At 39.0% G+C, this 14190-nt stretch overlaps 1 protein-coding gene across 3 annotated transcripts; it reads left to right on the forward strand.

Annotated features, from left to right (window-relative positions):
• The first annotated feature begins 163 nt into the window (after positions 1 to 163).
• On the forward strand, positions 164 to 13928 carry MSMO1 (methylsterol monooxygenase 1). 3 transcript variants are annotated; one of them, XM_036112127.2, is made up of 7 exons: positions 280 to 419; positions 483 to 583; positions 5875 to 6160; positions 8982 to 9130; positions 10221 to 10347; positions 12059 to 12213; positions 12920 to 13928. In XM_036112127.2, exons 3-7 carry the CDS (start codon positions 5906 to 5908, stop codon positions 13113 to 13115), a joined length of 882 nt encoding a protein of 293 aa, XP_035968020.1. In that variant the 5' UTR covers positions 280 to 419; positions 483 to 583; positions 5875 to 5905; the 3' UTR covers positions 13116 to 13928. The 3 variants fall into 3 exon arrangements, with proteins under 3 accessions (XP_035968019.1, XP_035968021.1, XP_035968020.1); XM_036112126.2 differs by lacking the exons at positions 280 to 419; positions 483 to 583 and adding an exon at positions 164 to 267; XM_036112128.2 differs by lacking the exon at positions 483 to 583 and having other exon boundaries at positions 173 to 291.
• Positions 13929 to 14190: the final 262 nt, after the last annotated feature.

Here is a 14190-nt window from a genome sequence, read left to right on the forward strand (position 1 = left end):
CGGTCTCACTATCCTCACTCCATCCGCGGAGCCAATGGCTGAGATGGCCAGGGATTCGTTCACGCGAGTCACACGATGCCAGCAACCTCAAGGACCAATCACAGCGCTGAGAAGGCGGGTTGTGAGCCCTCACAAGCCAATAAGGGCAAAAAGAAGACGGCCCTGCGCTTTTGGCTCCACCCCCGACGCTGAGAGGCAGGTTCCGAGGCTGCAGCACCTGGCCGAACCTGGGTGACGGTGGCCCGCAGTTCCCGCGCGGTCGTCCAGGTGAGGGGGCTGGAAGAGACTCGGGTAGGTCAGGAAGCGGGAGTGGCTGGCTCCGGCCAGCTGCTCCGTGGTGTTGAGGGGAGCGGGGTCCGGCGTGGATGCGCGCTCGGGGCCCCAGTGCCGGATGTGAGGACCGCGGGCAAGGGGAACAGGTGAAAGCGGTATGAAATCTGAAATGATGGAATTGGGCTGGGGCATATTTCTTGCCCTCTAAGAGTTTTATAGTCATCGAAGACGGGAGATATTAGGAGATAGTTAACAGCACAGGGTGAAGGCGTGATGACAGTTTTACAAAAACGGAAGCACTACCGGGGAGGTAAGATCTGCTGTGTTTGTGCAGTGGACGTGGTGTGGTTGGGAAGAGCGTCTGACAGGAGGTTACTGAAGGATGAGTAGGAGTTGGGTGTTACCGGCAAAGGATGAATGCTGTGTCCGTTACACCTGAAATATAAGAATATGGCGAGGTGGGAGATGCGAGAGATGGAGAGTGGAGGCGGCCTGGCAGGGCCGGTTTTGCATCGCTGAGGGCCTTGGTCTTTGTCTTTCAGGGAGGCACACCCTTGAAATTTGTTTAAAGAAGGGGGTTAACTCCCCTGTTTAGATAATATCCTGGCATTGTATCGCTTCAGGAGGGCAAGCTTAGAGATTGGGCAACTCCAGCAAATGAGGAAACTTCTGCAGTCCAGGCTCAACTAAGGTATAGGGCCAAAGGACAGACACTGGCTGACCCTCCTCGGACAGCTAAACTTCACGGTTTCTCAGAGAATCCACGGGTAACTAATTTTTTTCTGAGGATAGAGCAGGCTTTCAGTCAATCAGGTTGCACAAGGATGAGAAAAGGAAAAGAAAATTCACTCTTTATTTCTCCTCCCCCTCCTCCTTAATTCCTAGTTTTTGTTTTGGTTCATTTGGCAAAGGTGTATCCACTTTCTTTTCTTGTGTTGGGAGAGTAAACTCCTGAATGTTAATTAAACCAAGTATTTCTAAATTGAGCGGGAGTTTGAAGGCTTAGGCAGCAGAGACAGGAGAGACTTAGAACACTCCTTCAGAAATGACTAAATAGGTGATGGTGCAATTCACCAAATTAGAGGTTAAAGAAGGTAGAGTATTTGGGCAGGGTTGCAGGGAGCAGTTGCTGAACTTTTGGACATGTTGAGTTTGATGGGCTTCTGAACTGTCTGATTGGAGATGGCCGGTAGAGTTTTAGATAATCAGAACCTGGAGTTTAGGAGAGAGGGCTAGGGCTAGAAAGGTTGTGGATATCTGTATTTTTAAAACAGGAAATAGGGGCGCCTGGGTAGCTCGGTCAATAAGCGTCTGCCTTCGGCTCAGGTCATGATCCCAGGGTCCTGGGATCGAGCCCCGCATCGGGCTCCCTACTCGGCGGGAAGCCTGCTTCTCCCTCTCCCACTCCCCTGCTTGTGTTCCCTCTCTCGGTGTGTCTCTGTCAAATAAATAAATAAAATCTAAAACAAAATAAAAATAAAACAGGAAATAGTTACTATCACTCTGGGTACTCTGAAATAGTTAGAAAGGAGTAAGGAAAGCATTCTTGGGAAACTAGCCTCAATTCTCAGGTCTTCCTTTCTCAAAAGCTGTAGCACAAAAATACTAAATCAGAAAGTGCTGTCTTTCTGGCCTCCTGGTTGAGTCTTTGGATCTGTTGTGCCCTCTACTCAAAACATTCCCTGTTCCTCCCACCCACCCAACCCTACTTTACACTTTTTTAATCAGGTCACCTCCCCCTTAGCTCCAGGTCTCAGTTTAGATGGCATCTTTCTTTAAGAACTCTTTCCTGGTCCTCTGTGTTCTAGCACTCTATACTTCCAACCCGTTATTGTTCTTATCACATAATTTTATGACAGTCTGGTTATTGCTTTGTATTCCTCTTTAGAGTTTGTATTTTGAAGTCAGGGGTGAGGACAGCAGCTAGCACGGTAGCTGCACATAGTAGCGCAAATTAAATCAGAGTGAATACATGTGAATCCCAAGAACCAAGGAAGGAGAGTATTTTAAGGAGAGAAGTAGCAAATCTTCAGATTGGTCAAATAAAATCAAAGAATGTTTGTCGGATTTGGCAGCTAGGAGATCCTTAGTGATTATATTAGTAAGAGTAAATTCAGTGCAGTGGTGAGCACAGAAAGCAGATTGTAAAAGCTGGAGAGTAAATGGGAAATGTGAAAATGAAGACAGCCTGTATAGAATAATCTTTAAGGAGCCTTGGGAAAGCTGTAGGAATTATTCCCTTTTTACTATAATATTTACTGTGTGCTTTATTATTTCTGATTACAGTAGAGCATAAGGGATGAGTGCATAGGCTCCCCCACTTAGTATTTTTGTAACTTGGGTTACAAAAGTTGTTTACTCTTTCTAAACCTCAGTTTTTCGATTATAAAATAGAGATGATAAAATTACCTACTTCATGAAGGTATGGTAAGGATTAAAGTCTTTAATATAGAGAGAGCATACAGAACTCTTAAAACACAGTTCCTGGCATATAAGAAGTGCCCCAAATTCTTTTCTTGTAGCTACTATGTGTAAGGTCCTATGTTAAGTACTTAACATTAGGTCTTGGACCCATTAGAACTATTGTTTTTCTTTTTTCAGCTTTATCGAGGTATAACTGACAGGTAAAATTGTAAGATATTTAAAGTGCTCATTGTGGTGATTTAATATATATATACCTTGTGAAAAGATCCCCACCATCTAGTTACTATTGTTATTCTGTGCATTTTGCAGATGATAAAACTGAGGCTCAGAGAGGTTATATAACTTGCTCAAGGTCACACAGCTAGTAAGAGGTGTTCATTCAACATTGCCAAATTTGGTAATGACCTCATGAAAAATGAGGATTGGAATGACTGTTTTACCTTGCAAGTTAGAAGACTGAAGATACCTTGGTGTTAGCGGGAGCTAGATTGTAAGTAGATGAGTGAGTTGTATGGGTAAGAGGAAAGCAGGGGGAGACTTTTTGTTGATTTCTCCCTAGAGAAAGAAGCTGGTTCAAAGAAAAAGAAGAGGGACAGTGGCTTGGGGAAGAGGAGATACAGGTTAGGAAAACTTTGCACTAGAAATGAAGACTTGAGTATGTTTTTAAACTTGAGGGGATGGACTTAGTGAAGAGGGAAGAACGAAAGATGAGAAAGAGTAAGTGACAGGTTCTCAGGTAAAATAAGAACAGAAGACTGGTCACTCTCAGAGAGGGGGAGCGAGAAAAGAGGAATTTTGAGGTTGGGATGGCCCAGGATGTAACTGTAGCTTCCATAGTATAAGTCATTGAGAATGAGTAGGACAAAAAAATAAGGCTGCAGAGTGAATTCAGAGACCTGAGGAAGCTGGCTAAGTAAGCTTCCCAGACCCTCCATGAGGAACTGGTCAGAGGTCAGTATGGGAAGTGGGGCATTTTAAGCACTATTAAGAGTGCTTCTGAGGCATTTTGTTTTTAAAGTAGTGTATCATAATTAATAAATTAGGAACAACAGTGAACATTTTTAGGAAAATGACACTCTTTATAAACTTTTATTTTTTGATTTGGTGACGTATTATGCTTATTTGTTGTATAGATAAAGCATACTCATGAGAAAATTATAATTGTAAGAAGGTATAAAATGGAAAGAAATTTTTCTCCTCTCCTCCATTACTGCTGCCCCCCCACCCCGGGTGTGCACATATGAAAATGAGAGCATCTATTACCTCTTGATCTCTTTTCCCTAAAGGTCATCACTCTCAGTTGTTCCCTGGATATCCTTCCATACATTTTGTGTGTGTCTCTGTGCGTGTGTGTCTGTGTCCGCCTGTCCATAGGCATGAAAGTGCACAATATATAACCTTTTCACAAAAACAAAAGGGGGGGTGCTCCTGTTATGTGCATTATTCTACAACTTGCTGTTTCACTTAACATTGTATCTTGGACATCTTTCTTTGTGGAACATAGAGGTTTTCCTGTTCTTTTAAGTGGCTGTATAATTGTCTATGGAAGGACTTAGGATTTATTTAACTCCTTTCTTGTTGATGGACTTATTGTTTTTCTTTTTTCTTTGTTTTTGCTGCTATAAGCAATGCTTCTTTCAGTCTTAGTGTGCCTGAGTGAGAAAATTGCTGGGTCAAAGGGTATATTTATTTTGAATTGTGACAAATATTGTGAATTTTTCTTCAAAGGCCTACTAATCCCTTCATCAACAATGTATAATGGTGTCTGTTTCCCCAAATTGTTACCCTTACCAGTACTCTGTCCTGAACACTGACACTTTTAAAGATTTTTGTTTTAGGGTATATTTCTTTATTTGAGTCAAACTGAACTGCTTATTTGTTTAGTGAACATTTGTATTTATTTTTCCGTGAACCCCTTGGGAATGGCCTTTGTCGTTTTTCTATTGGGTTTTTAGTCTTTTTCTTTTCAGCCTTTTGTCATAAGTGTTGGAAATATTTTTTCCAGTTTGTCATTTGATCTTTGACTTTATTTATAATTGTCTATTTATCCCCCAATTAGAAGTATTTAATTTTTATGTAGTCTTACTTGGCAGACTTTTTCTTTATAGGGTTTTTGGTGTTTTTTTGTGATTTTTTGTTTGTTTCTGTTTTTTTGGTTTTAAATGACGCTCGAACGCCACTATTGGTAATTGAAATTACAAATTTTTCCATGGAGACCACATTGAAAAGTCTCTTTAAAGGTAGTTTGAAATTCTTTGTCCACTGTTGTTTAGATCCTGCTCTTGAAAGTTAACGTGTGGCTTTTATTTTTTATTTTTAAAAGATTTTATTTTATTTATTTGACAGAGAGCACAAGCAGGGGGAGCGGCAGCACAGGGAGAGGGAGAAGCAGACTCCCCGCTGATCAGGGAGCCCGATGCAGGACTCCATCCCAGGACCCTGAGATCATGACCTGAGCTGAAGGCAGATGGTTAACCAAAGGCAGACGCTTAACTGACTGAGCCACCCAGGCGCCCCTGTTTATTTATTTGAGAGAGAGAGCGCGCATGCCCTCACCCAAGCCCTCACCCTCATAAGGGAGGGGGAGTAGCAGGGAGAGAGGGGCAGGGAGGGGGAAAGAATCTCAAGTGGACTCTGCCCTGCGGAATGGAGGCCGAGCAAGATCTCATGACCCTGAGATCATGACCTAAGCAGAAACTAAGAGTCCTTTAACTGATTGAGCCACCCAGGTGCCCCAACATGTGGCTGGCTGGCTGGCTGGCTGGCTTATTTATTTATTTATTTAAATTCAGTTAATTAACATAATGCATTATTTGTTTCAGGGGTACAGGTCTGGGATTCATCAGTCTTATGTAATACTTAGTGTTCATTACAACACCTACACTCCCCAATGTCCATTACCCAGTTACCCCATCCCTCCACCCCCTCCCTCCAGCAACCCGCACTTTGTTTCCTAAGATTAAGAGTCTCTTAAATCAATGTCTGCAAATGGACATGGTGATGATACCCAGTAGACTTTTTTTTTTAATCACATGTTTAGGATCTGAGAATTGGTACTTTAGTATTTGTGGTTTTTAAAATTATCAGAAGTTGAATTTTAAAAATTATTTTCTGGGAATTTCATTGTTTGGCTTACTTGGTTTGCTTGCTTGCTTATGTATTTATTTATTTTTACAGAATTCTAAGGCTTTCAGCAGAGATTTGAGAAATGGCAACAAATGAAAGTATCGGCATCTTTAGTTCAGCATCCTTGGCTGTGGAGTATGTAGATTCACTTTTACCTGAGAACCCTCTACAAGAACCATTTAAGAATGCTTGGAACTATATGCTGAATAATTACACAAAGTTCCAGATTGCAACATGGGGATCCTTGATAGTTCATGAGGTCCTTTATTTCTTGTTCTGTTTACCTGGATTTTTGTTTCAATTTATACCTTACATGAAAAAGTTCAAAATTCAAAAGGTGAGTGTGATGGACTTACAGTCAAATGTTATTATTCATGTTGAATATTTTAAAAGTAAATGTAACTTTGTTTTAAGAGAACCTAGATCAGGACTATCCAATAGATAGAGAAAGAAGGAACATATGTAATTTTACGTTTTCTGATAGAATACATAAAAAGGTATAAAGAAATAGGGACATTAGTTTTAATATTATATTTTATTTAACACAGTAAATTGAAATTATTATTTCAATAAGTAATCAGAATTTAGAAGTACTTAATGGGATGTTTTATGTTCATATTCCCACAATCAGTCTTTGAAATTGGGTGTTTTACATTAATTTTAGCCCATCTAAGTTTAGACTAGCCATATTTAAAGTGTTCTGTAGCCACATATTTCTAGTTCCTGCCACATTGGATAACCCTAGATCATTATTGATAATGTTTCAAAAATAATTTGTTAAATTGTGCTTTCAGTAGGTGTGACATTTATCTAATTTGGGTTTATAATCTTTAAACTAGCTGGAAAGAGAAGTTACAGGGATTTGTAGATACTTTGCAGTTCACTCCAACCCTTGATGTCTCAGCCACTAAGTGTATGTTTAATATGGTAAGATCTTGATCAGGGCTATTAAAGTTTTGTTTTTTCCTTAAATATATGATGTTGGTTCTGCAGGATTCATGTCATCCCAAATGAGGAAGTCATGATGCTCCCAGATTCTAGGTATTTGCTTCAATGCACTAAGTTCCTTGAGATTCCCACCGTGCGTGACAAAGTGTTGAGGTAGACACAGTGCCTCTTCTTAGTTGTAGTCATGGGGAAAATAGCTCTACCACTGTGAAGACTAGAGCTTGACAGGGTGCCCGGAACAGAATCTGGACTAGCTTATCAGAGATGATTTATCAGCACTTGGCAAAGCCATGGTAGTGTCTAATATTTGCTGTTTACTTTTCTAAAAAGTCATGCCAAACTAAAACTCGGGGGCACATGGTCTATGTAGAAAGTGGACATCTTGAGAGCGTTCACCATGGAGACTAATTTGTACTCACCAAGTACACATCAGGTGGCAGTCACCGTGCACATTCTCTCCCATCAGTCTCTTAGCCCTGTTGCCTCTCCCAGTGAGTCTCACTTTAGGTGCTCACTCAGGTGTTGTTGTTGATCCTTTCTGGGGATAGTGCATGGGGTCAGGCCACTAGACTCTAAGCCAAAGGAGGGAGGAGCAAAAGGAAAAGGGGGAGGAAATAAAAAGGGACATGTCCAAAGGGGAGTATTCTGTTACCCTAAATTAAGGACAGAACTTCCAAAATGCTTTTTATAACAGGGCCTGCTTTGAAAGGCAGAATTCAGTTTGGATGTGTAAGTTCTCATGCATGTTTGGGGTGATTCTGGCTACAGTGTGTCACCCCTGTATTTGTTGATAGGGCTGATTCCTGGTGTGTCTGGCCAGGCCGGAGTATCCTTGTCCTCCTCCTCCCCTCTGCCCTTGACTCACTGGTCAGAGGTGGTAAATTTTCCAGAGAGAGGAAGGCCTTTTTCAGTCATGGCTTTATGCATGATTTTAAAATAAACTGTGGCAAAAGACAGTACAAGTAGTTGTCTAGTTGGTTACGGGTAGTTTTTTAAAGATTTTATTTATTTATCTGACAGAGCGAGAGAGCACAAGCAGGGGGAACAGTAGAGGGAGAGGGAGAAGCAGACTCCCTGCCAAGCAGGGAGCCCGATGTGGGGCTCGATCCCAGGACCCTGGGATCATGACCGAACCGAAGGCAGACGCTTAACCATCTGAGCCACCCAGGTGCCCTATAAACAGAAATTGAAAGGCTGGGTAGTGTGGCTTCACATTGCCTTGTCTTCCTTTGAGTTTCACAACTGTTAAAAATCCCTACTTTGAGCTTTTTTTTTTTTAAGATATTATTTATTTGTCAGAGAGAGAACATGAGCAGGGATAGGGGCAGAGGGAAGGGGAGAAGCAGACTCCTCACTGAGCAAGGAGTTGGACATGGGACTCGATCCCAGGACCCCAGGATCATGACCCCAGCCAAAGGCAGATGCTTAACCGACTGAGCCACCCAGGCAATCCTAACTGCAGCCCTTTAAATTGAATAAACTTAGGTTTTTTTTATATGGCTTGCTAAGCAAGTCGATATCCTGATGAGGTTTTTTTGAACATTTACTACATTGATATTACTTTTCTCGCTTTGGCTTTCATCTTTGAACATCGTTATCTGCGGGGCAGTAGCTCTCCATTCTTTGGGAACCACTGGACCCATTTCTGAAGTTCTTCCAGCTCAGCGAATTTATAATTCTGTCATCACATGTGAACAAAACTATGCTTATTTCTGGGAACAAGCACCGCTGAATGGCTGGCAGCATCGATTTCCCTTTGTAATAGAGGCTTCCGGTGCAGCCTGCAGGACTGCCGCGACAACTGGGAGAACCACCTGTGATCTTAGCCTAACACATTTCTGCTCTGAGAGTCCTGGCTGACAGAAGGGAATGATCTGTGGGCTGCAGAGACTGGACAGTTACTCTGTAGTGTTTCTTTGGTTTGTTTGAGATCATTAGCCTGGGCTTGTGTATTAACAGTTTCTTTACCTATTTAAACTAGTGATCACAGTTGTCAAGAAATTAGAAGGGGAGGAGGCTGTGATTCCTGGGCCTCAGTTACTGTCACATAGTCACTGTAATATAGAATTCACATCATAAGATTAATTAAATAATGTAGAATTACGATCACCTGGAAACATTACAGAAACAGTTAGGAATTCACTCTTAAGTATCAAGTCAAACTACTGATAGCAGAGGCTAATAGTAAATATTGTGATTTTTCTCCATAGGATAAACCAGAAACATGGGAAAACCAATGGAAATGTTTTAAAGTACTTCTCTTTAATCACTTTTGTATCCAGCTTCCTTTGATCTGTGGAACTTACTATTTTACAGAGTATTTTAATATACCTTATGATTGGGAAAGAATGCCAAGATGGTATGTAGATAAAGATTTGATTTTGATACTCAGTCATGGTTTATCGTCCAGTTAAAATACCCTTCATGTTTATCTTCTTCTTCATGTTTGTTCTAAACTTGAGAAGTAAATAAAATATAGAAAAGTAAGCCATAGTAGAAACTTAAAACGTTTCCATTTTTCTGTCTTCCTGTGTTTTAATGTAATATTTTATTGGAAAGTGACTTATGTATTTATTTATTTATTTTGGAAAGTGATTTCTTACATCAGAAGTTTCGGTAGCATCCTTTATATTATTTTATACAGATACACCCGCTTATACCAAGAAAAACTATATTACATTTTAAGTCTGAAATGAATAAAAAGAAAAGAGTAATTGTGAAGTTTATAAAAGTTGTGTCCATATAGACACAAATATATATTACCTGAGCACTAGTAGTTGTGTTCAAATAATATTTGTATTCAAGTATCTGCTCTTGACATAATCTGAATACAGATATACCAATATATAGGTGTATACTTTTTCTTTGTAATATATGTAATATAAAAGTTTTTGTGTATGTGTTTATTTGTATATAAAATGTTTTGCCCATTGCACTTATGTCCCTCTCTTTGGTGGAAAGAAGTGATGATTTTTACTATTGATAATCTCAGTTCAAGTCCCTCATCAGTCCTCATCAATATTACTCTTTTCCTAGAAGTTTTGGATTTTGTTTCTTAACTTTGATTTTATACATGTGAAATTTTTTTCAGTTTTTTTTTTTCTTTAAGTAGGCTCCATGCCCAACATTCAGCTTGAACTCATGACCCTGCAGTCAAGAGTTGCATGTTCTACTTACTGAGCCAGCCAGGCGCCCATGTACATGGCAGTTTTTAAAAAATGAACTAGAATTGGGATCGTGGCCAATCTCTTTAACCCTGCTGCAGGAGGCATTATAGAGCCACCTTGTACGTAGGAGTTGTGAGAGCTTGTTGCTATGTATCCAGGTTGGTCAAGCTGGTTAGTGGGTATTTGGTTTCATGTAATTCTCCAAACAGTGATCCCAAGTAAAAGTTTAGGTTGTTGAAGCAAAAGTTATTTTATACTCATTACAGTGTTTTCATCCTGAAGGTATCTGCTTTTGGCAAGATGCTTTGGCTGTGCAGTGATTGAGGATACCTGGCACTATTTCCTGCATAGGCTCTTACATCACAAAAGAATATATAAATATATTCATAAAGTTCATCATGAGTTTCAGGTATGTTAGAATTATTTTTAACACATTTTTTTCTATTAGAGGCAAAATGCTTTTTTAAAATCTTCTGAGGTTTTAAAAAAATTGTCAGTGATGTTTTTATTTCTTTCTCTTTGGCATGAACATGTTAAGAACATCACACACACACACACACACACACACAGCCAGTTCTATAAATTTGTTAAGAACATCACACACACACACACACACACACACACACACACACACAGCCAGTTCTATAAATTTTCAAGAAAAGTGTTACATGAAATAGTTCAGTCTCTCATTTGGGGCCAGACCACTATCCTGTCACAGTTGGTACTTGGCAGATTAATAGAGACCATAGTGATGTTAAGGTCATTTAAATTGGACCCCAAAACAATGAACCTTTCATCTTTAAATTTCTAAAACAATTACCGACTTGTTTGATGAACACATTTCCACCTCATTCTGACCCCCACAAAAACCGGTTTTATCAGAACTGCTTTGAATATACCTTTGTCAAACTGGTTTTGTCGATATGTTCTGCATTGGCCCTGATTACATGGTATGCTAAATCAAGTATCCCTTTCTAAGAAGCAGAACAAATTCAGAAGCATAAACCAAAATTAGAATTTAAGTCAATTGTTTAATGCCTTTATCTTTTTTTTATAGTTAATATTTTTATTGATGTTTGCTTGTTGAACCCAGTGAGTCATTCTTTTGACAAATTTTCCGGCGTCAGGAAGACAATTTGAATTTACAGTGTCAAATAAAGAATAATAGACAGATCATGAGCACTTTGAGGTATATAGGTTGGGCTCTGACTATTGCTCAAGATTAGGGAAACTCTATGGGACTGTCTGTTCCAGAATTTCATTGATTCTTGCCCCTGGGGATGTGGGAATCTGGGAAGGGTTTGGCACATGTTTTCATACCCCTCCCATGTTCATCACCATAAAGAGGAGCACCCACTTAGCTCATCTTCTTTTTACTGGAAACCTTTGAAAGAAAATACAAGAATTCATATGTATCTGGGAAACAAAGGTTGCCAAATACATGTTCAGATTGTTAGACTATATTTGGAAGACTGAATAATTTTTTAATGCCTTTATCTTAAACCATCAAAGGCAGTTACTAAGATTCTATTAAGGACATCCCTAGACCTTTTGATGTTTGGTAGGGACAAAAAGATGTTTTTATTAAGAATTACTGTTATTTGTTATATATCTGTGGTTAGATATACTGTCATTACCTATAGAAACAATCTAATTTTATAAAACTGTATGCATAAATTAGAATATATGTATTTGTCACGGTTCTCCAGAGAAACAAAATCAGTAGGAGATACATACATACACACACACACACACACACAGATTTATTTTAAGGAACTGGCTCGTGATTGTGGGGCTTGGCAAGTCTGAATTGCGTAGGACAGACCAAGGACTGGAAATTCAAGCAGGGTTTCTCTATTGCAGTCGTGAGAATTCTTTCTTCCTCGTGAAACCTCAGTCTTTGCTTTTAAGGCCTTCAACTGGTTGGATAAAGCCCACTTGCATTATGGAGGGTAATCTCCCTTACTCAGAGTCTACTGATTAGTAGTCACATCTACAAAATACCTTCCTAGCCGTACGGTGTTTGACCAACCAAACAGTTGGGCACTGTAGCTTAGCTAAGCTGACACATAAAATTAACAGTCACAATATATTAAGGAATTCGTATTTATTTATTTTAGGCTCCATTTGGAATGGAAGCTGAATATGCACATCCCTTGGAAACTCTGATTCTTGGAACTGGATTTTTCATTGGAATCATGCTATTATGTGACCATGTCATTCTCCTTTGGGCATGGGTGACTATTCGTTTGATAGAAACTATTGATGTCCATAGGTGAGTTATGGTTTCTATTCAGGTGTAAGGTATCAAAATATAAAATATCTTTGTTTTCATGGTCATAAGATCATCTTTATTTCTAAGCAGACTAATAGGACAGATTAAATTGTAAAGGATGTCTCCTTCCTTCATTCTTTCCTTCCACTGTTGTCTTCTCCCTCCTGCCCTCTCAGCTTCCTGAGGAAGGGAGGGGCTGGGTGATTCAGAGCTGTACAGTTGTGGCTATCAGATTCTAGATTTGTTGTTGGAAATAAAGGAGGATACTCTAAAAGAATTGCTACATAGTGATTCTCAGGTTTAACCTTCTTAGTGCTTGATACTCATTTCATTTTACTTTTCCTAAAGGACATAGACTGTTACGGGCATTACAAACTGTGGTGAGAAAGCTCCTCTAAAGAAAAATAATTCTTGAAAATCTGTGTCTAAAGATTCATTACTATAACCCCCACTTTCATCCCCTGTTGTGTAATAATTAAATTCCATAGATCTTTCGAGGCTTTTATTTTAATTTCTTAAAATGGTTTCTAGAATATGTACCATTTTTCTGTGAGTTTTTGTCTTGTGTAAACCTGTCAGAAACAAAGTGACTTAGGTAAAGTGGAATATTATTTGAATTAGTTAACAGGCATATTACTATCAATGAAAATGTCAGTTATTTAAAATGTATTTATTTCCTTAAGAATCTTTATCATTTTTATTTCAGTGGTTATGACATTCCTCTCAACCCTTTAAATCTGATCCCTTTCTATGCTGGTTCTCGGCATCATGATTTCCACCACATGAACTTCATCGGAAACTATGCTTCAACGTTTACATGGTGGGATAGAATTTTCGGAACAGACTCTCAATTTACTGCCTACAATGAAAAGATGAAGAAGATTGAGAAAAAGACTGAGTAAATATCTAAACCTTCCTGAACGTACACACTTTCCTGAATTGAAGCGAGTAGCTAACATTGCTTCTGCGGAGCAGAAATAAACAGGTGTCGTGGCTGCTAAGTGATACAAAGAACATTAACAACCTTTAATTATCTTCCTAGTGGGAACTTTTTCTACTTTACATAAAAGTTCTGTATGTGTAGAAATAAGTATATATTTAAGTACGATTTTCATAAGCAAGTTGTAAAGGCCATGTTGCTAACCTTACAGAAAGGTTTTAAGTAATGGAAGAAGTATTAATTTCTGTCTTTCCCCCAGTCATACCATAGGCCTGAAGTTGAAATTGGTCTTTAAAATCTTTTAAATATATAGTGGCCATTTCAGAAACTCTTAGTAGGGTGTTGGCCTCATGTTGAACTTTAAACATTTTTTAGAATTTGCCTAAACATCAAAGTATCATGGGTTGAACCATACCAACTGACAGTGAGTGAGGCTGCCGAATCAGGAATGGCCAGTACCAAGAACTTAACTCTTGTCCTGAGCCGACCGGTTTGGGGTGATTCTCTTTTTTTGAGGAGTCTTTTGTGATTGCACTGTACTACTGGTATCTATAAATTAAGGCATTTCTGAATTGTTGTAAGTGGAATATTTTAGTCTAAAGGTTTTCGGGTTACTTGAATTTTTTAAAAAATTGAGCTTTATTTCTGCTATTTACCCTTTCATTTTTGTATTTCAAGTTTTCATTATACTTAAAACTGTATCTTGAAACGTGAACTGACTTGCTGTATTTGCACTTTGAACTATTGAAATAAATGTGATTTTTTTGTCTGATGATCCAGTTTCCAATTTTGAACATCAGTTTTATTTTATTCTTATAAGGAAAAAGTACAGAAATCATTAAATTAAGTTTTGTAATAAAAGGAATAATTCTACTTTTTTTAAGTGCTTCATTTGCTGAACTTCTTGGGCAGTTTCAACATGTATTTATCAGGCTATGATTGTGGGGAGTTCCATTGACCTAGTATTGAGACAGCTCTTCTCTGGTTAGAAGATGCATGCTTTCTGTACAGAGGGGAGAATAGAGTTAAACTTTTTT

Source organism: Halichoerus grypus, chromosome 3 (genome assembly GCF_964656455.1).
Source record: "Halichoerus grypus chromosome 3, mHalGry1.hap1.1, whole genome shotgun sequence".
Taxonomy (NCBI): Eukaryota; Metazoa; Chordata; class Mammalia; order Carnivora; family Phocidae; genus Halichoerus; species Halichoerus grypus.